Source organism: Varroa jacobsoni, unplaced genomic scaffold, assembly GCF_002532875.2.
Source record: "Varroa jacobsoni isolate VJ856 unplaced genomic scaffold, vjacob_1.0 scaffold_833, whole genome shotgun sequence".
Taxonomy (NCBI): domain Eukaryota; kingdom Metazoa; phylum Arthropoda; class Arachnida; order Mesostigmata; family Varroidae; genus Varroa; species Varroa jacobsoni.
Window position 1 is genome coordinate 42,352 of NW_019213735.1, and position 20,472 is coordinate 62,823.

A 20,472-nucleotide genomic window follows, 5' to 3' on the forward strand; every position below is an offset into this window, starting at 1 on the left:
GCTAGCTAGCTAGCTAGCTAGCTAGCTAGCTAACGTTGATCGACGACGCACGTTGGTATGATACACAATAGTGGCGCTGTGTATGCGAACTTCTGTTCCTGCGTTCGATAGTGGCTTTGTCATTTTCGTAATCACAGTCCAACTGATCCATAATAACCAGTCATTATCAGTGACGACGACAGCAACCATGGCAGCAGTCAATGGTTAATATCTAGCTAACGGACGAAAAAAAAAGGCGTGCAAATCCGTCGATAGACTACAACATACGTAGACACAGGTACACAGTCCAAGAGGCACCGTCATGCGTACTACTAACAGATTGGTGTCTAATATCGCTCCGCGTGCAATCAAAGAATGTTCACGTTAACGACCGACGCAACGGCTGACGCAGCAGCGGCAGACACGATTACGTCTATACAGCAGGCAGTAATGCTGCGGAAACATCAGCGTCTCATAAAATTTCGCCCTTCACCGTCTCGACATCAAGCAACGCTTGCTTAACGAATCGTCGTCCACGCTAATCGTCGACTAGTAGTAAGCGGATAGTCAGCTTCAGCTCGTCCACTTCGCCGTTTGGCTCCGTTCGTGCGACGTCTTCGTCGTCGCTGCTGATGATTTCAAACACGTAGAATTCACGTAAAGTACCTTCCTGTCGCCCACTGCCCGAAATCAATTCTAGTTCGGGAGACTAATGACTCTTTAACGGTAACGCCGTCTTCGATGAAGACTCGAGCATGTATATACGACGGCTAGCGCTTGTGTATGACGCGGCCGCCAGCTGGCGCCTGTGAGCCGCCTTGTGGCGCTCGTCGCGGTGAGGAAATCAAGGAGAATCTCCACGATCGTCGTCCGATTACTTCCAATGCTGTTGACGAAGTTAATCAATTGTGGGAAGCGATGCGACCAGCTGATGGAAATAGGACCGATTAGTGCGATGGGGGTATTATATTGCCAAGGCTGTGCCGGCGGTGGCGGCAGCAGCAGCAAGAGAGGGACCGGCGCGCACCGGCCTTACCAGCGGCAGCAGTGCTCAAAGGAACGAAGTCAAATATCCGACCAAGTCATGACAACTAGTAACGCAGGCGCGTCGATAGTGATAAAACGACCAACAAAAAAGGTATAGAATCCGACAGAATCGATGGGAGAAAAGAACGACTAGACAGAAAAATATGGCGACTGTGAAACGATGATGGTTTATTAATAGACATATAGTTAAGGTACAGATGGTTAGCAAAGTAGCCAGAGAAAATCGAACAGAGATGGAAAGCGGTGTGAAACAGGGAAGGAAGAAACATTGTAATGGCTTTTATTTATACTAGGCGGCTTGGCTGTTGGTTAGGTGCGCAGAAGATTCCAGCCGTGAATTGTCAGGTGCCTGTTATCATAGACGCCCCCTTTCGTAACCCTTCAAAAGCACAATGTCCTAATTTTGCTTCGGAAACGTTCTCCTCTAACTGAGAGAAGAGTATTGACGCACTAATTTATAGGCAGTTCCTCTCTAGGCAAAATCCACTGCAGGGAAGCGTGCAAATTGTGTCTTTGCTATGTATTATTTAGGCTTAGTCACGGATTACAGAGATGAACTCATCATGAACACATAGAGAAACAGTTCTATAAGGCAGTGCTGAAATGGACTATGGACTGCTTAAACGCTCAGATGGCCACGGCCTACGAAAGTCAAGGCTAGTCGATAGCTGTCATTTGAATGTACATTTTTCGTATCTAGTCTGCCTTAGTCCGAACTCTTAACCAGCGAAGTTTTCTCTGGAGCTGACAAGCAGCCTTCAGAAGCAGATCCGGCTCAATCGTGAGAAGTCAGCTTTGACAAACGACGAATGTCCATACGGCGATATGTATACACACTTATTTGCATAGGAATCATATCGGCTCTAACAGCTGACCGGTTCCGCCGTCGGCGGTTTGCGACTGACGTCGTTTCGGCTCGTTGCGTGATTGTTACCGTATCGACTATTTTGTAAAGCCGGCAACACTGATGTCAGTTCTGGCGCTAGCGGCGGATCAGCATTTTCATGGTCATCATTAACATCAATAAATCGCAAGATAAGATCAAATGATTTGTATTTATCTACTGAATAACAGAAACAATCGTAACGAAGCGCCTGCGTTCGGCGGCAACCGTCGACTCGGTGTGAAAGCCATGGACTACAATCCAATAAATAGAGCAATCTGCCAGGTACATTTTGAACCAGCCGATATCACCACTCGCCTCAACTTATTTGTTATAACTCCCATGCGCCAATGTGCGGCTACGCCACTATACCGAGCCACGGTGGCCGTACTATTGTATCATGTAATATATTATTAACTTCATTTAATCCCGGATCTCTTCTTGCAGTCTCAGGCCCCTCTACGTCAACAACGAAGAAAAAAGAAAGGTTTGATTTTTTGGAGACGAGGACAAGGGTAACCGCGTGGACTCCGTCCCGCGACAGTCAGCGTATCGTTCACCTCACCATTTAACACAATAGGCGTACTCATCATAACAATGCAAAATAGTTTCGGGTGCATTCGGGGGCACTATAACGTATTCGGGCTGCATTGCACTTGCACGGCTTTGAATAGTCGGACTGTCGAACGCTCAGATTTGTCCTGTTCAGGATTTACAGAAGCTACCCCACATCTCTGCGATCCACTAGCTACTATCAACTATGGACTGCTGATGCCTTCCATTCGTGTTTGCACGAGATTGGACGTACCGTGCCCAACCAAATCCGCCGGTAACGCGTCTACTACTATTTGATGCTATTTTATACGAACCCGTTGGCCTACCTAACTAGGACAGTTGACTGTCGTGACCTGTAATCGCGATAGGGCATACGAACAGTACCTGGTTTTGCCATTAAGCATTTGTTGTAAGATGCAAATTGTTTGAATAGGATAAAAGTGATACTGATTACCGGAGTAGAGAAATGATTCATCCAACTCTATTAGAAGTTGCGTGAGACAAAAAACGCCGTCGTCCATTATATAGTATTATAGATATGGAAACCATTAAAACAATCGACCATTGGATACAAAAGGACTTTGGCGATCTATGCATAGTTGGCGCCTCAACGCCAATCATTCTATGCGCTTTGTTGATATTTTTGGGTAGATTGTGCTAGGTGTATCGTCTATAAAAGACAGAAAGATGAGACAAGAGCTCATTTATGTGCACCAACATCTGGCATGAGCTCATCGTAACTAATAGAAATTAACCTGTCATATTGTCTGTCCACGCTGAAATTAGGTCACGAGACTTATGAAAAACGTGAATCCTTGCAGATTCGAGCAAATCATGGCTAGAGCTTTGCTAAGAGACCGCCATTATAGCTTACAATCAACAGATTCGAAACAGGTCGTTAGCTATAGGTTATGTTGCAATATCCGTTACACATTTGCCTACTAGTACTAGCTAGCCTAAAGCCTAGCTAGTACCTTGAATGACGCCCAATTGAACCTGATCAAAATTTAGTCAGCAATTTGTCAATTTCAAAATTTCTAGTTCAAAGACGAATCGCACGACAGCCTCCAGATTTATAATGGATAAAAGAAACATAAATACACTGATCTTGACAATGACGGCGAAAGCGGCATGGCTAACATTTGGATCGTTTTTTTGGAAATTTACCGTCAATTTTTCCAAAAATGCTTCTAGGCCTCAGTATCCTTACTTGCCTACTAGCTCACTGCTAGCCACAGACAGCTCGGACAGATTGATTCTTACATCCACGAAGCCTACCCATGTATATTGTAAAAGTGAAGCAAAAAAAAAGTCGTACTCAACATTGCCAGATATGACAATGTTCAGTATTGCTATTGCTTAACACTCAACCACTGTGTTGTCTTACACACTTCCTCTACAAACCTATGGATCTCCCACCTCATTAGGATGTTGATGAACATCGAAGTATTCAAGATGGTGACCAAGTAACCCTGTTCACTGTGAATTTTCCCTCGCTTTTCTGCCTCTCTTGGCCTGTTGTGAATTGTAGTGCTTGCAGTAATAGCACGTACATTAGTTTCTGATGGGCCTACATAGAATAGGCATCATCAGTGAGACATGATGCGTGTCTACTCAATCTAGTCCGCCTATTCGCTGGCCGATGGTACGACTTCAGCGTACTGTTTCGTGGCTCGGTTGTATCGACCGTGGCGAGCTACTCCGATGATATTTATTGGGAAGGAAGAGGGGTCAGCAGGGACTTTTGGGTGCGCGCTAACAATCGAGCCTCGTTATCTTCCTACTCCTGCCTCGTCATCTCTTGTTGATGTAAGTACCCGTCAGCAGTGGCGCCGTGGAACAACACTGAGTAATCTACAAGGAGCACTCTAAGTGACGGGCATAGGTTGAGCTTTATTTCGGACTGTGCACTATAGGTCGATGTTTAAGTCACCATTCGACCTTCGATTATATTATGGCTGTAATAGCGGTGCCATCTCGCCGTATGCGGAGCGCTCATGGTCGATGAGCAGACGATCAATGAGGCTGGAGGCAACAATCTAATTAAGCGGCTCGATTGTGTTCCATGCTTATATGATATAATCGCTCGGGTCATGACAGAGCCTAGAACAGCGGCGGCCACAAGATCGGGCCTGTAGTATGTCATAAAAATGTGTTGCTTGCAATCGAGAGGAAGATTAAGCGTTTCTCTCTAGGCCCGTTGTGTCACTGTATAGACACACCTATGTAGAATTATCTATCCATATGCCGCATTATGAAGCTTCCTATTTAGCTTAATTTTGGAGACTTTAGAAAAGATTTTTATGCTTGCAAGCAAGACAACGCCGCTGATCCTTGCACCACATAATAGTTAGTGTTTATGCGACCGTTCAACACTGCTGGCAACAACAACAACAACAACAACAACAACAATAACAGTAAAAATAACAATAATAATGATGGTGTGATGGAAGGTGGGCGGTCCCTTTAGGAGTGGTAGGAATTGAATTGCGAATATGTCACCCAATCTTTTCCGAATGAGGAGAAATCACGACGACTTGCCGGATCGCAGACGGTCGCTATCTAACGAGTAAGAGCCAAACGTCCGGACTACCCCAGTCGAAGTCGTTAACGAGTCGACTGGACTCTCCGGTAGTCGCAAACGACTTCAGCAGTAGCATCTGTCGACTTTACTCGGCTTGAAGTCGAGCTGAAGCTATCAGTCCACAATGAAGCTAACCTATTGAAGTTCAGTCTAGCCAACAGATCACTAGCAAATGTGCTATACTACCGCTACGAGTGGGGCTCAGCCAAGCAGCTCGCTTTCTTTCTCGCTCTGCTGTCCACTCACTTTGGTATTCACCACTTCACGAAGCTAATGAAGCGCGTCTAATTCACTTCGTTTAGGTGGAGTCAGGACTGAGAAGGAGGAGTGGATGTATGAGGCACATATTTCGACGTGCGAGAGAATTGCTAATACCGCCTCTGCTCGACGGATTGGACCGGTACAAACGAGTGTATTGGACTCGAGCCGCCTTTAGCAGCTCGTCGTGAAGAGAGGTAGGGACATCCCAACAGACAATAACTAAAAATAACAGTAAAGAAAGCACGAAACGCAAGGGAGTACCAGACAAGCCTTAGCTAATAGATTACGGCTAGCCGTTACTAGTTACGACAGCCCAGTTGATTGGGGTATGGTGTGGATGGACAAGGGAGATCTCTCCGAGACCGGCGATCCGAAATTGCAAAATGAAGAGCTTAGGGAAAGCAAAAGTGAGCGGGGTTCATTTAAACTCAAGTTCAATTGTAAGTAACTAGATAGCGTATTCCTCGGTGCGACGAATAGGATGCCCTAAGTGTCCACTGACATCTTTCATTGTAACTGAATAGTAATTATGAAATTTTGGACTCTTTATGTTCTATAGTGTTTGTGTTCGTACGAGATATCCATAAGATCTGTTGATTATCATGTCTCACTCCGATAGTAGCTCTCAAGCTAGTGCTTTTCATCCTGTACTTATCGATGAGGAAAAGAACTCATATGAGTTCAGACAAAAAGTATATTGGCAAAAATAGTCATCGAACAAAACCGATGGGAAAGATAAGGAAAATTTGTTTTACCGGAGCGGCATCTGTAAGCAGTACCATTCGATGCTCAACAACAGATTGGACATCAACTACTGACCGTTCAGTTTAAAGACATGACATCGCCCTACGGTATCTCCAGTGGCCAAAAACAGCAATAATGTCTTGACCTATTTATATCGCATCTACTATGAATATTCCTAATTAATGGGTTCGGCTTAAGCAATAGAAAGGCGCGTCAAAGAACTACTAAGAAAAGACTAACGATCACATCAATAAAAGCTTTCCCTAGTGTAAAATAAATTTGTGTTTCCTCTATCCAAGAAGTCACGTAATTTTCCGTTGATCATCATTAGCTGTTATCAGTGGGGGGTGTTTTGGATCATTTCGACCTGAAGACGCGAAAGATTCGAGAGGTCGCGACAAGCCTAAATGGATGACCACGTAGACGAAAGACGAACAAGAGATCATCTTAGATTTTTTTTGAGGCTTTTGAAACACTCTCATATATTGGCGTAGTGATCATGTATAGTGATCAGATGTCACCGGGAACTTACTTAGCGTAGAGCGGGCGAAAACGGGAGGGTTAGATAAATGAAAACAATGAAGTGGGCTTGGTTGTGTCGGATGATTAATAGAAAGCGTCGAAAGATACAAAGCAGGGAAAAACGCAGGATCGGCACCAGTAACACTAGGTAGCTACAAACGCTAAATGGCAGGTGCGAAAAAAAGCTGTCACGACGACGTGGAAACCGACCAGGTCTGTCTGTTCGACCGCGTCGCAAGTTATGATAATGTCCTGTCACCGGAGTCACTGATGATGTCTATGTAATCTGCAGGTACTCCAGGAGGCACTAAAAGGAAACATGGGCAAGCCGCTAAAGCAAGCCTTATCGACGTACGATGACGTCTATCGTAGATCCGATTGTGAAGGCAAACATAAGGTTTTAAGATTAAACAGTACGTATCTTCGAGATGAACGCTGCGTGCAGAACAATATATGATACAACAAAATTATATAACGGCGGTCTGTGTCAGACGAGTCGTAATAGTTTGTTACAACTCGAGCAAAAATAGTTTCTAATTTGATTGAATGTATTCCGTAGGAGTTTTTTTAGTTTGTAAAAGTACAGTATTCTCTCAGAGGAATAAGTTAACCTACTTGCAGAAACAAAAAAAGTACACAAAAAGTTATTAATGTTTTTCTATTTAATAAATGCTTTGTTCTTTGCATATTGTTAAAAAAAGCTAACTTCTTTGCACGTAGATATAGTAATTTGTCACCACTGAAATCGTCAACGAAACCTAGAACTGACCTTATGCCTCGTTGTTTTCTTGTTATTTAAGCAAATAAAGTAATAATAAATAAGGCAAATAAAGTCGCAGGTTGTACGTACGACTGTTCCACTTAACACGGTAATAATCCCTATAGCTTCGGGAACACTAACTTCAACTTTGAATTTGTAAAAATCTCGCAGAGCTCAATACATAAACAACACGCTTCATGTGTTTCTAATTGGGGGCAAGTTACAACTGCGGTAGTACCAAGGTAGTTATGTTTACCATGCATTCAAGTTGCAACATAAACTCTTAGACATGTCGCCAGTCTTTGATTGTTAACGGATATCATATACCGTTGTTTTTCTTACTAAACCAATTTGATTTGCGCTGTTTTCTGGAAACGAAGCATGCTATAATGCTACTTTGTTTCTATGATCTTCTCGTATTAAGAAGCCACTCCGCTGTCGGTGCAGCAACGTATGATAGATTTAACATCTGGTCTTCAGCCACCAATCGATAGACTGTTTTTTTTTTTAATCCTTGTTTATGAATCGAATATTGGCCTTTCCCGTTCGGTGAACTGCTGGGTGGAAGATTGAATTGTTGTTGCCACATTTATGTCAACCTACCTACGTTTAATCGTTTCTATTTCAATATCCTGTCGCATCCGTCAACATAATTGTTTATTTATAATTTCCTTGTCCAATTTGTCATTAATCTGTCTATTAAACTTTATGTACTGGCCATCGGTTAGGACGCCAGTCGGTACCTATTTGATTTTTAAATCTACATAATGATCGTTTTACATCTCCCATTTCTCGCCACAATCAATCCTACAATGCCGAAGAGAGTCAAGCTATAGACTGACGTTATTGTCGACGAAACAAAAACATGCACGACATCATATGTGTGGTACACCATTCTATGGAACAACTCAATATTGCCAATGGCTGCGCCGGCTCACGGATGAACCCAAGTGCAACACAACCTCGTTAAAGTTTTCCCGACCCCAGTCCTAGCCATATTGTGCCCTTCATAACAGCTACATAATATAGAAGGACTAACAAATTGCTCCGCCGTAAGGTAACAGTATGATCGGTCCAACGCTCGATTATTGTTGGAGGTTGGCGCGTTAATTCTGCGCAGCCTCTATTCCCTACTATTGCTCGGTGTTTTCGGGCAGGACGATAGCTTCAACGCCAGCAACTGTGGTTACGGCGCACGTCTAAACGTAATTCGTCCATGGGCGCCTGGCGTTCCCTACTGGGAGCACTTTACGGGTGCTATTTCTGTATCGGCCATTGGACGACGTCGCGTGGCGTAGGTGACTGTAGCGCTTAAGTTGGTACTTTCTCGTACCATCTCCCTTCTGTGCAGACGGTGCTACCTGTACATACGCTTGCAGCTCGTTTGAACGGTGATAAATGAGCATTTAAAAACATATCAAATTCTCTCCATCTTCGTTTTCCTCCGCCTGGTTTCGCATTCTGTCGCTTGCTGTACAGTCTTCCCCCGAAATCTCACTTGCTCTTCTTTTTAAAACCGAGAAAGAAGCCTCTTCTCCACGGATGAGCGTGCTCGCGTCTGACGTGAGCATACGCGTGCGTTCTGCCAGCCGCGTTGGCGGCTAAAAATCCTCTCCAGTTGTCTGCTTTTCTCGCTTACCCGCACCGCGGTCGCTGCCTCAGAGAACCGAGGAGTGCCACTTGTTTGTGCAGCAAAAGAAGACAAAAGTTGGTCAACGACAATCAGCTGGCCGCGATGCAAATCACTATTTGTCTGCTCATTTAACTCTTACCTCCTCTTGGCACTCGAGTATGGCTGATCCATGTTGGCTTCTTATCATGTTTCTTTTGTTGGGCGCGCACAGGCACCTTCTTCAGTATCATCTCTTCATCTGGCGATCTTTCTGCGTTGTTCGCGGCGGTTGCGAAGAGGTTTAAGAAGACATCATCGTTAAATCACAGCGGTAGTCCAATCCCCGGTCATGCTCACTCTTGTTGCTAACAGCGGTCAGAACCGAAACAGCAGAAGAAATCATGGAATAATAATCATAATAAACAATACATTGAAAAAGTGCCCATTTGATAATTCAAACCGGAAACCCTTTATAGATGGTAAATGTTAGGAGAATTTGTGTGTTCTCCGACTCGTATTGTACGGGTACAGTTTTGTGCGCGTATTTCATTTATGATTAATACCCAAATATAGAAATCTACGGATAGACAATAAATATTTCGAAGTTAGTTGGCTTTTGGTAGGTGGTAGAAGTACATTTTTCATCAATCAACATGGTATCTTTAGCAGAAATTAAACATGTGCACCCAATTGGGAAAGCAGCTATCATTGTCTTCGGCCCGTCGTATGCATGTAACGTGCAGCCTCGTGCCCATCGCGTTCATATCTAGTAAGATCGTTCCGCCACTAGCAGATCGCTATTTGATGCTGTGTCGGACTCCAGTCGAATCCAGTAGGTATTGGCTAATCGATTCCATACTGTGTTTTCCATAACGACAAGGTTGGTAAGTACGAGGAAGAATTATAAACTGACTTAGTAAATTTCATCGTGTTGCCGTTGTTGTCACTGCACAATAGGTGTTTACATCGGCGTTCCATTCAACAATGGTTCCGATGATTGAGATATCATGTATATCAAATTGCAGATACTTATTTCAATTTTATGAAGAAATTTTGGCAAAGTACCGAATCGATAAGAGTGCCCGCACACGTCGGTCTGTCATCATGTCACACAACGTAACGTACTGATCAGCTGTTAGCATCACGTTATAAGAAAGTATGCCCCCTCATTCGAGATAGCTAGTAACAACCGGAAACGCTCCCTCAATTATCGCATACGTTTCATTCTTAACGGCAATCTTTCATCTGAAACTATCTGGGTGACCACTACATCGTGATTCGTTGGGTGTTAGCAGGTTGTTGAGGCTTCCCTACTATAGCTATCAAGGTTGGTTCTAATGGGCCGAAAATGAAGGGAAAAAGAACCAGAACTGACAAGTATTGCGTAGTCATTTAGGTTGACTATTGGAAGAGTGACTACGAGTCGGCGGGTGCGCGAAAACGTAAATGTTTACCAGTAAATCATTAAATCGGTTAGCTTCGTTGATACACGGCTTTGGACATTTGCCATGGACGTTCTGTTCTAGGCATAGATGTTGTATGTGGTCAGTTACAAATAGAAAAAATTGTTTCGCAGATCTTTTACGGTATTAACGGTAGGCGTCGCGGGTGGTGAATAGCGTTATACAGCGCAGACATTGCTGATCCAGAAACAGACATAAGTATCTAGAGTATGGGATACCGAGCTGACCTCCATGGCGTTTCTATGCAAAAGATTGTAGGGTTATTTTTTCGATGGCAAAAATTAACGATATTCATATTCAGCTGTGTAATACAGCATTCCAATTGCTTAAACGAGCTTATGGTCCCATTATGGGTTTTGCAGGTCGCATGGTGGAGTACACCATGGTACTGGCGCCAATCAATAAAGCATTTAACAAGTAGAGATGAAGACGACAATCCGTAGAGATTTATAAGGTTATCTTACTAAAAACATTTCGTAAACGTGGGGAAACTCTTGCAGATTAACAAATCTATTTACGGTGGATAATTGTGATGTATAAAAGGGCAGAGGAGGTACGACACAAATCCTGGTGACGATTCTGGGAAGTTTACGACTGACTAAAAAGTTGAAAAGATGATATATTTATACGATATAAATGCACGACATATTCATTTGGCAGATACGTTTTCCTAGGCCAGTTTTTGTTCTGATAATTGAATCTAATTAAATTTAGACTAACGTTCACCTTTAATAAAATTGTATAGTTTGGTCGGAATTTCAATTATAATTGATCAGTATAGTTCGGTAGGCTAAACTTTTCATAAATCCACAGAGGCAGAAAGGCGAAATGCTCGTACGAAATACGTTCAGATGTTATCAAAACGAGCTGCCATATACGTCCTAGGTAGACCCGTATGGAGACCACTGTTATTCTTAACCTAACCTCTATGTTTCAAGATTTTACGTCCGAGCATTCCAGCAGATGGCTGGCTTCCAGCAACGACGTGCCCTTGAAATTAGCGGTCAAATACGTTACCCACTAAGCTAAGACTTGTGGGCTTTATCCAAACCCGCTTAGAAGTCGTCCTATGCCTGCGACACTGCAGTGCTGTTGGTGCATCGGGAGAAACTTGAGTTTATACCGGCAGAAAAATCTGTATGTGTCGTTCTACCTCTTTCAGGACGTTCCGCGTGTTTTTTAAGTAGGTGCTTTTCTTTTATGGCGTGGCGACGACAAAACTATTTCATAGAACGACCTAATCAATTCTTTGTATTAATCTACCAGTGTAGAATAATGAAAATCGTGTTGTCTAGTTACAACTGCAAGTCACAAAGATTTTGCATTCTAAGATCGTAGGCCTCATTGAGTAAGGCGTTGGTGTCACAAATATATTTCTAACAGTTTTTCTTCGTATCACAAGCTTACAAATGTAGTTTACTAAATCGGTGCATCCACGACAGATGCGTTCGTTTTAATAAGCTGCTTTCTTTTTCGTACATGCTTGACAGTTTTCGGGGCGCTCACCCCTCCTGGCCCCTCCTGAAAGAAAGTGTGCTTACGCCCGTTTTGAACCTAGACTACTCCATCACGTGTCCTAACACTTAAGCTACCTACATTTACATAAGGTCTTAAGCATTACTTACTCGGTGAGAAAGGTCTCTGTGGTAGCCAAGGAAACGTGCCCGCGGTGAGGGCGGCCGCCTGTGCCGCCCAAGGTGCTAGTTGTGGCGGCAGCATCGCTGCAGGAAACCCCTCGGGTAGACGAAGTGCTGCCGCGGTCTCAGCATCAAGCTGCGCGATCTGTCCAATGTGAGGTGCTCGCAGCAATCCATCGACCGAGAATGCCGCTTGCCTCTCGTGGCTGTTTTCGAACAGGGTAACTGTGTTCGTGGTACTCGATGAGAGGTTGATGGGTGTTGCCGGCGCGTCATCAACATGGTCGTTCGAGTCGGTGGTCATCTCACAGGGTGACGGTGACGGCGAGCCGTGATCTTCGTCGTCGTCAGTGGCGACGTGAAGTTCGGGCTCGTCATCTTGGCTCGTGTCCCGTTCCTTGTAGTCTTTGTATTCTTGACTATCAGGACGTGGTGGTAGGTGATCATGATCGGGGTCAGCGGAGTCTCTCGATGCTGGACGTTCGTCTTTGACGGCGGGCGACGATGCTCGCAAAAGCGAGGCCACAGAAAATGAGATCTTCGATGATTTCGACGACGTGTGGTTGTTGTTATTATTGTTGTTGTTGTTGGTGCCGCTAGTGGCCGTCTGCAGGCACTGCGTCTGAATCATGATGGACCGCGGTGCTAGGTAGTCCATCAGATCCAGAAGCCGACGTAGAACGTCAGCTGTTGACGCCCCACCCTCTACTTGTCTAGTCAAAATTTTGTTGGAGGTTTGGTGATCGGACGTAGGAAAGGGAATCTGCGCACCGGAGCAGGCTTCTCAATCACTTCAATCCAACAGCTTGGGCGTACTATTAAATGGCTGATAGTGGAAAACGTTGCGTGAATGCTTCTCCGATTACCGTCTCTTAACAGAGTGTTTTTTCAATTACTTAAACTACCGGTTGAGGTATGAGGGCGGTTGCTGTTAAGCCTTCAGCAGCACTGTATACAGGCCAACAATGATGCCGAAAACCGTTACCACTTCATTAAAGAAATGACAAGAATATATGTTGAGCTAGTAACTTTTATGATTCACAACTACAGTAGGACATCAGCCCTCATTGGCTGGTTACACTTTCTACTCGAAATTGTAAGCACTCGCCTTCGAATTAATCTTCTAGCTTTTCTATTCGTAAAGGCTGCACCAAACTCGCTTTAACTTTTAACCGTTTTCGTACCATGTGTCGTTGTTAAATTGAGCACGCTTGCCCCGACTAAATTCTAGTCTTCTTCAGAACTTTAGAATACTGATAAATACACATACACACGCACACGCTATGACAGCGTTAGGAACCAACGAGGCTTTCTTGCGTTGAACTTATTGTTATCGTCAATTATAGAATACACAGCACTCCTGATTTCTTGCACCCCCTGATTTACTGCACTCCTGAACTTCGTTGCACTCGTAAACAGCGTACTTCTTCCAAGATTCTCGCCGCCCAGTTAGCAGACGAGATCAGCAAATACGCCGAACAGCCCAATAACAGAAGCAATCGCGGAGCTCTCCGGTTCTGTCAGCACTATCGCCAAAATAACAAGTAGGGACAAACCAGCGATTCTGCTGGCGCAGCGTCGAACCAGCGCGTTTTGTTGCCACAAAAGATATCGCCAATCTCCGCCACCAGCGCACAACGTTTGTTCCGCACTCTATCTATTAGTCCAGTACTTCTACCGACGCTCTGTCGCTGGTCGTCGATAATAGCCGGGTAAGCAGAATCGTGGATCGCTCATCCGCTACTTACTCGCGACTGGTTGCGCGATGTTGCTCCACCACTCGCTACACAGCAGTCTGCCTGTTCTCCCTGCACGTCTTCATCGGTGCTCCGTTTGTCGCTCATTCAGCGCTGTTATCATAGCCGCTGCTGGTGGTGCTCACAGCTCACTAACCGCCCTGCCTGTCTGTCTGCCTTTAGCTCGCTGGCTACTGCTGCTCTTACGGCAGCCGTTTCGCGCCATCATCGCAACGCGCTGATGGTTCGCCTGCGCTCGGCGCAGGAACCCAGCAGTGGTTAGCTGACGATGGCGGTGGCGGTAGCGGCGGCGCTGCCGCCGATTCGCGCGCAGAGGGCGGAGCATCGGTCCGTCCCGGGGCGGTTGAGATGACACGGATTGCTGCCGCAGCCTCGGCTGGGATGACAACGGGCGCCTATAGGCTCCGCCCAGAGTTTAGCCACTTTGGAGCGAGCACCACCGAAAAACGAGTGGCCGTAGCCGCCGTGCTACAGCGCAGTTGCAGGCGGAAGCAGAAGCACGGCCGGTGCGTGATGATGCGTGGAGTCAGAAGGAGCAATCAAGGCAAGTGGGCACCGGCTAGCAGGCTACTAGAAGCACGGGGCGCATCGGTAGGCAGCAAGAGCTCCGCAATCATATGAATCTATGTGAGAGCGCGTGAGCAGCTCTATAGGATGGCAGCAGTTATATTACGGTACGGTACGCGGCCGGCGACAGGCCGCCGCAGACTAATGAGGCTACGAGCTCTATGTGTACCGCACTGGAGTAGGTTGTAGTATTATAATTAGCAACGGTAGTAACGAGAAACGTCTATAGGCCTATAGAGCTGAAGACAAGCAGGAGAAATCGACGCTCAACGTAACGTGCTGTATCATTGGGCTTGCGCGACGAATTGGTCTGATCGTTTTCTCGAACTAAACACAATCGCTGGTAATCTAAAATCGTCAGCGTTGTGACTGACTAACTAACGTACGGGCACGCTAGATGCTATTGCTGTCACTGAGCGAGTAGGGAGGGTAGCGTTCGCGCAAATGCTGACTATGTAAATAGATATAGTATAATTTTTTAATAGTTGCACCGTCCGGTCTGTTTTGTGTATGCGTGACGCAAAGCAAACCCGCTTGCATATTTATGGCAGTATATCAAGACAGACGTGACTGAATGTCACTTATCTTAGGATTATGAAGCACCTCGTTGTGGTATGAGACAATGAAGTTCAGGGAAATCTACGTTGATGCGTGCAATAGTGAATATTACGTAAAAATGATTTATATACAATAAATGACATGAACGCTGGTGTCCGCTAGATGCAGGTAGATTTTTGGCGCAACAGTTAGCAGGTCGATCAGTCCCCGACAAACGCGCCTGATTTTTCTGAACTAACTACAAAACAAACTAAACCTGGGTTGGTAAAACCCAGTGCTTCCCAGAATGCGGGATTACCGAGGTTGTTGTTACTGTTAGCAAACTTTGCCGTCCCAGTGCACGTCTAAATCAATCTGCACATTTCCATGTAAACAAACATTCCACATTAGCATAGAATTCACAAGCAATCTAATATCATTTGTCAACTGTTAGATCTTCACGACGGCACCACTGAAGCCACCGCGTGACCGTCCAGAAGAGCTTCTATTAAAACGTGGTAACAGACACCATTTAGGACCGAAACCTTTTTGCTGTCCTGCAGTGTGCGCGCTCTGCTATTTGGTTCCACTCCGCTCTAGCGGGACCGCCGGTTGGGAGTCTTACGGACGATCGTAATAGCGAGTACCGTTCGCCGCGGCACCAACGGCGGAGAACAGGCGGGAAAGAGGTTCCTAGTTGGAGAGTCAATGTTGGTGGAAAGAGATGGTAATTGGGTGATAATTGACAGAAACTAGGAAGCTGGCGAGCGGCAAACCTCGCGCAAGCAACGTTGGGAGAGAAGGTAGGACACTGTCGGAGAAAGAGGAGGGGGCGGCCACCGCCCGCTAAGAGGCTGACTGGGAGAGTGCCTGAAGGGGAGAGTGACCAAAGGACCGAGGCGTTCTCTCAGTGGGCGCATCGAGGCCGCTGTGGGACCATGGGAAGCGTCAGGAGCAGTATTGTTCGGCGGTTACAAAGAGGGTGCCGCCGCCACCACCGCCGCCGCCGCCGCCGCCGCCGCCGCCGCCGCCGCCGCCGCCGCTGGGCAAAAAGAGATTGTTATGCGGCGGTTAGTAAGGTTAGAACCCAGCTGGGCTTGGCTGTCGCGGCTGTTACTGCTAGTGCTGATATGGCCGCTAACTGCGCGATCAGGGATGATATAAGAAGGGACATCGTTCAACGGAGTGAAGGAAAATCGTTGGCCGAATAGAAGCTATTTCACTGGGAGCGACTCATGCAATCAAGAAGCAAACATTAGAAGAGTGCATTATATCTATACATCATTAAATAAAAAGGGAAAGTATTGAAACATAGCTACTGAGTAATTGCCACATCTCTTCATTTCAGCGAGGAAGTTTAGCAGGGTGCGGCAGATACGCCCGGATAGCGGCCGAATCTCACAGAGAAGATTTAGTCAGTATATGATGATGTGTTCCTTAGTTCGCGTTAGGATGTCTACCACAAAGTGTAGTACCTCTCCCGATTGTTGAAATACAAAAATTACGCGTAAATACGTATTCACACAGACTGGCACAGTTCTTCAGGACGAAATCAACTTGATAGTAAAAATTCGACGACCGTTTTGCTTTGTGTAATGTTAATAACCCCATTTAAGCACAAACCGTAGCTTTCTTTGCCCTAGTGTAAATATGGAGTGTAGAATGAATAAGAATTAGATTGGTTAAAATAGTGAAACTATTATTATTACAGTTATTAGTTTTCGTTACGATCTCAAAACAGATTGTGCTATTTTTTAGTTCTAGTCTCGCCGGTATCAACTAAATCATTCATGTGCACACATAAAGGGGATGATAACATTGGCTGATCTCGTCTCGTTACTTTTCTTCTTTAGCTAGTAGCAGGAACTTGCAGGAGAGGAATTGACAAGCTATGACCACTAGGAATAGCATCGGTAGTTCGAGTGAGAGACGACTAAAGTTGTCTCATAAAGTGAAAGCTAACGGCGAGAGTTACCCTCTCCCGGCAATCACAACTTTGGATTTCGCGGGAACACGAACAGAATCTTGCACCAGTGCGGCGGGATTGGTAACGGGAGCGTTAGCAGCGGCTATCTCAATATGGTTGGTTGGTAATAGAGTGTTCGAAGGAAGCCAGCTCAGGCCGTAGGGATACGATGGGCCGTCGAGCCAACCCGCAATGGTGCCGGGGCTAGGACCCCACAGTAGAAAGCAGAATTAGGGATTGGGGCATTCCCGAATACTGCTGGTGCTGCTGCTCTTGGGAACAGTCAGTGCTACTAGAAAAGCTGTTAGCTTTTGGGGCTGCTGCCGTCGGTAAAGAAAGAGTGGAAATGGGAATTGGGCTGTTGGTGAGGCGGTGACGGAGTGTTGCCCAGAGTAATACAGGGGTGTGTCGGAGGTAACTAAGGGGAGGAGGTGAGTGTCAGCCGAATGAGAGTCACAAGTTTCTGCTGCTGCTGCTGGTGTTGGACGGGGAGTCTACCGTCGAATCTGTGCCCCGGATAATGGTGATAAGATATCAACTGCCTGTCTAAGCTTTTGTCGATGGAGTTTGTGCCACCCATGTGGGGGAAAGAAAAAATCAAAAGGGGACAGTGAAAGAACGTACAGCAGCGATCCGACGGACCGGGGAACTGTGATGGGACGAAGCCTCTAATGGAAGCCGGTGGGTGAAACCTGCTCATGACTGCGATCGAATCAATGAAGACTAGATCGACGACAATGGCGGAAGATGCTGCGGACCGTGCACATGCCCTAAACATGTGCAGCGTGCACGTGCTTGGAAAGAGAATGCTCGTGCTGGATGCCGGCATCCAACCGGGATTCTCCGATCACTACTTATATGTAATGATTAGCAGTTTGTTTCTGGACATTTCTGCGGGTGATAGAAGTAAGTGTTGCCTATGATCTGGAGGGCGGGGCAATATACAATATTTGTGCTGGAAGATTACTATAGTATTTTGTATGATAACATAATGTAGATGTGCAAGGGCTATTTTGCTCAACGAATAAATATATAAGGCACAATGCAACCGATGGGGATATTGCTAATTTTTTGGTTACTGCCTTTCGTACTTAATTCATTTAATTTTCAATTCATTTATAATAATAATATTTTTTTTAATTAATTAGTTTTGCAGTATTAGAATGCTTTCACTCATTTCAAATACATTCAGTTTAGTATCCATTAAATAATTGGTGTTTAAATAGGCTCGAATACTGTTTTTTCGTTCGGCATCTTCTAAAGCCGGATAGCAAGATCAGGTTCCCAAACAGCAAAATCACACAGGAGAGAAAAAGATCAACTATTTCCATTCAACGTCTTGAAGAAGTATTTGACTCGTTCTTCATACCGGATTGTTGCGCTTTATTGCAATAATACAAACCTGTTTTCTGCATCGCCTTGAAGAGAAAAGGTAACCAATCATCGCTTAACAGATGTAATACGTTGATGCTTTGTCCTATCTGGTTGTTGATCAATAACTTTTAATAAAGTTTAAGCAAACTAATTTGAAAATTAGAGCTAACCTACCGCTATCACGTAGCCTCTCCACCAACAAGATCCTACTGAACTTCATTACACTCTGATAGATGTTGTCTCCCCACTCATCTGTCGTAGATAGATAACGGACGACGTCTGTATCTGTATGAGGGTGTATCTCCGTGATGGTATAATAGTGCTAATATGTTTGCCTATCAAACTTTCGAACACGCAGAAATCTTAGTTTGAAAGAGGATGTAAAGGCACTTAATTTTTTCGCGCTGCAGCTTCTAAAACCATATTACAGTATCGGTCTTGAAACTCGAAACATTCATTCATATGGATTGAAGTTAGGTGTTTGTGTTAAATTGCAGGATTTTCCAAATAGTACCCCACTTTTTTGACTTGTGTGCAACCAGACTGAAATCGGTTCACAGTGAGAGCATTTACAATTCAAAGCCGCAGTAGCATCGACGTGATAAGGTGGCATCGCGCATTTTCTCGATCTCGTACGGATATTTGACGGGTTCCCCTATTAGTATTTTTCCAGGGACGTAGTTTTCGTCCTGGTTTGCGACCGTAGCTATGATGATTTAAACACTGGTATTAGATCTTGGTAAAGGACAAACAGCCGGCTTTGGGTCGATAATTTAGCCTTTTTTCAGGTTTTAGCTAACGCACTGTGAGTCAATGCATGTCTGTATAATTTGAACCGAATTTACCACGAAATTTCGGTTAATTCTAGTGTCATTCAGACTAGTACAGACTGTAACCACACACAACGAAGATGCCCTTAGCAACACTTAAATTCTCGCAATTTAGTAGATGCGAGGGGTGTGGATAGTAGTGGATAGGGTGGGTAGTTCCGAGCTGTTGAGAAGTTTTCAAGCTTGAAGTGTATTCTTCGGCGATCCATAATTTTGCATTCATTGGACAATGGTAAAATATTGACCTCTCTTTATTCCCCTAGCCCCTTTTTTCTGCGGAGCTGATTCACGAAGCTGATACGACGAAATAGCGCATAAAACTGACTAGTATAATTCATGAGATATAGTAATGCGCAGTCTCAGAATGTACATGCGGGTACGGCTGCGCGCACGCAGGACAAGTAGCCTCAAACGAAGATCGATATCGTATGTCGTCCTAATAAAATCGAGAAAAATGCCTGATTTACTCGATGGCTTAGCTGGAGTTGATGTTCAATGGAGCAGAACCGGACCGAATTGAACCTAACGGGTTGGCTCAAAAGTTTCGGCTGGAACCTTTGGGCAGGTTCATATCGATGGCCACTTTTACCTTCAAATTTCATAGTACCTGGTACGGTTTGTAGATGCAAGCTGCAGACACGTGAAGGGATTTCAAATTATGTCTATAATAGCCCTGTCCCCCAAAGCTGCTAGTATCCCTGGAATTCTAGAAACCCATAGAATTAGAAGAACAGCAGACCTTATAAACCGTTTGACAGCGAAAAGCTGCCGTAACTAGGGCTCAACGCTAAAGTTTTAAATGTTTAAATGTTTAAATGTTTTAAATGAACGTGAAAAGGATGAGGAATTCGGCCTTTTTTGGGAGCGTAATCATGGCCACACGAGGGACGCGCTATGCCGAACCAGAAAGGTCGGACAGTCCTGAAAAACGGCACATTCGTTTTGTACACAAGCACGGCAAAAGTCAAGACCCTGCGATTGATACAAGGAAACTAGACTCGTTTAGTGAGAATGCCCTAGAAGTGTGGGGCAAAGTAAAAGCAGTACATTGGTTCCGCATTCGTTGTATAGACATCGTTCAGTAAAGGCCGAACGCTTTTCGCCAGAAAGCGTTGGCTAATTTGCAATGAGCGAAGCAGAATAATTATCTTAAAAAAGCTTATTTTATAAAATGTGCATGTTGAATGTTCCAATTGTCAGCAGACAGTTAAGTCTACATAGGCAATCTTAATTAACAGCAGCGAAAAGAACGTTCTGCTGTTTTATATATATACTTATATATTATATACTTATATAAACTTATATATATATATATATATATATATATATATATATATATATATATAAGTTTGTTCACAAACTCTCGTGTGTTTGACTACGATGCATGCTCACTC

The 20,472-nt window shown here is 44.8% G+C and overlaps 1 protein-coding gene and 1 long non-coding RNA gene across 6 annotated transcripts in view; one reads left to right on the plus strand and one right to left on the minus strand.

The window, feature by feature from the left end:
* Positions 1-9,306, plus strand: part of LOC111264216 (uncharacterized) — an 18,907-nt gene extending 9,601 nt beyond the window's left edge. For 3 of the 4 annotated variants that reach the window (XR_015312613.1, XR_015312614.1, XR_015312612.1), the window contains exons 3-4: positions 5,351-5,503; positions 6,868-9,306. This is a non-coding gene — a long non-coding RNA (uncharacterized LOC111264216). Of the gene's footprint in view, positions 1-1,043; positions 1,118-5,350; positions 5,504-6,867 lie in introns of those variants that run through there. The other variant, XR_002682754.2, reaches the window with a different exon arrangement.
* Positions 1-14,002, minus strand: part of LOC111264215 (uncharacterized) — a 48,647-nt gene extending 34,645 nt beyond the window's left edge. For both annotated transcript variants that reach the window (XR_002682753.2, XM_022839906.2), the window contains exon 1: positions 12,036-14,002. Coding sequence is in view for 1 of the 2 variants with exons in the window: in XM_022839906.2 (XP_022695641.1) it covers positions 12,036-12,705 (670 nt within the window). In the remaining variant the exon portion in view is untranslated. The remainder of the gene's footprint in view (positions 1-12,035) is intronic.
* Positions 14,003-20,472: the final 6,470 nt, after the last annotated feature.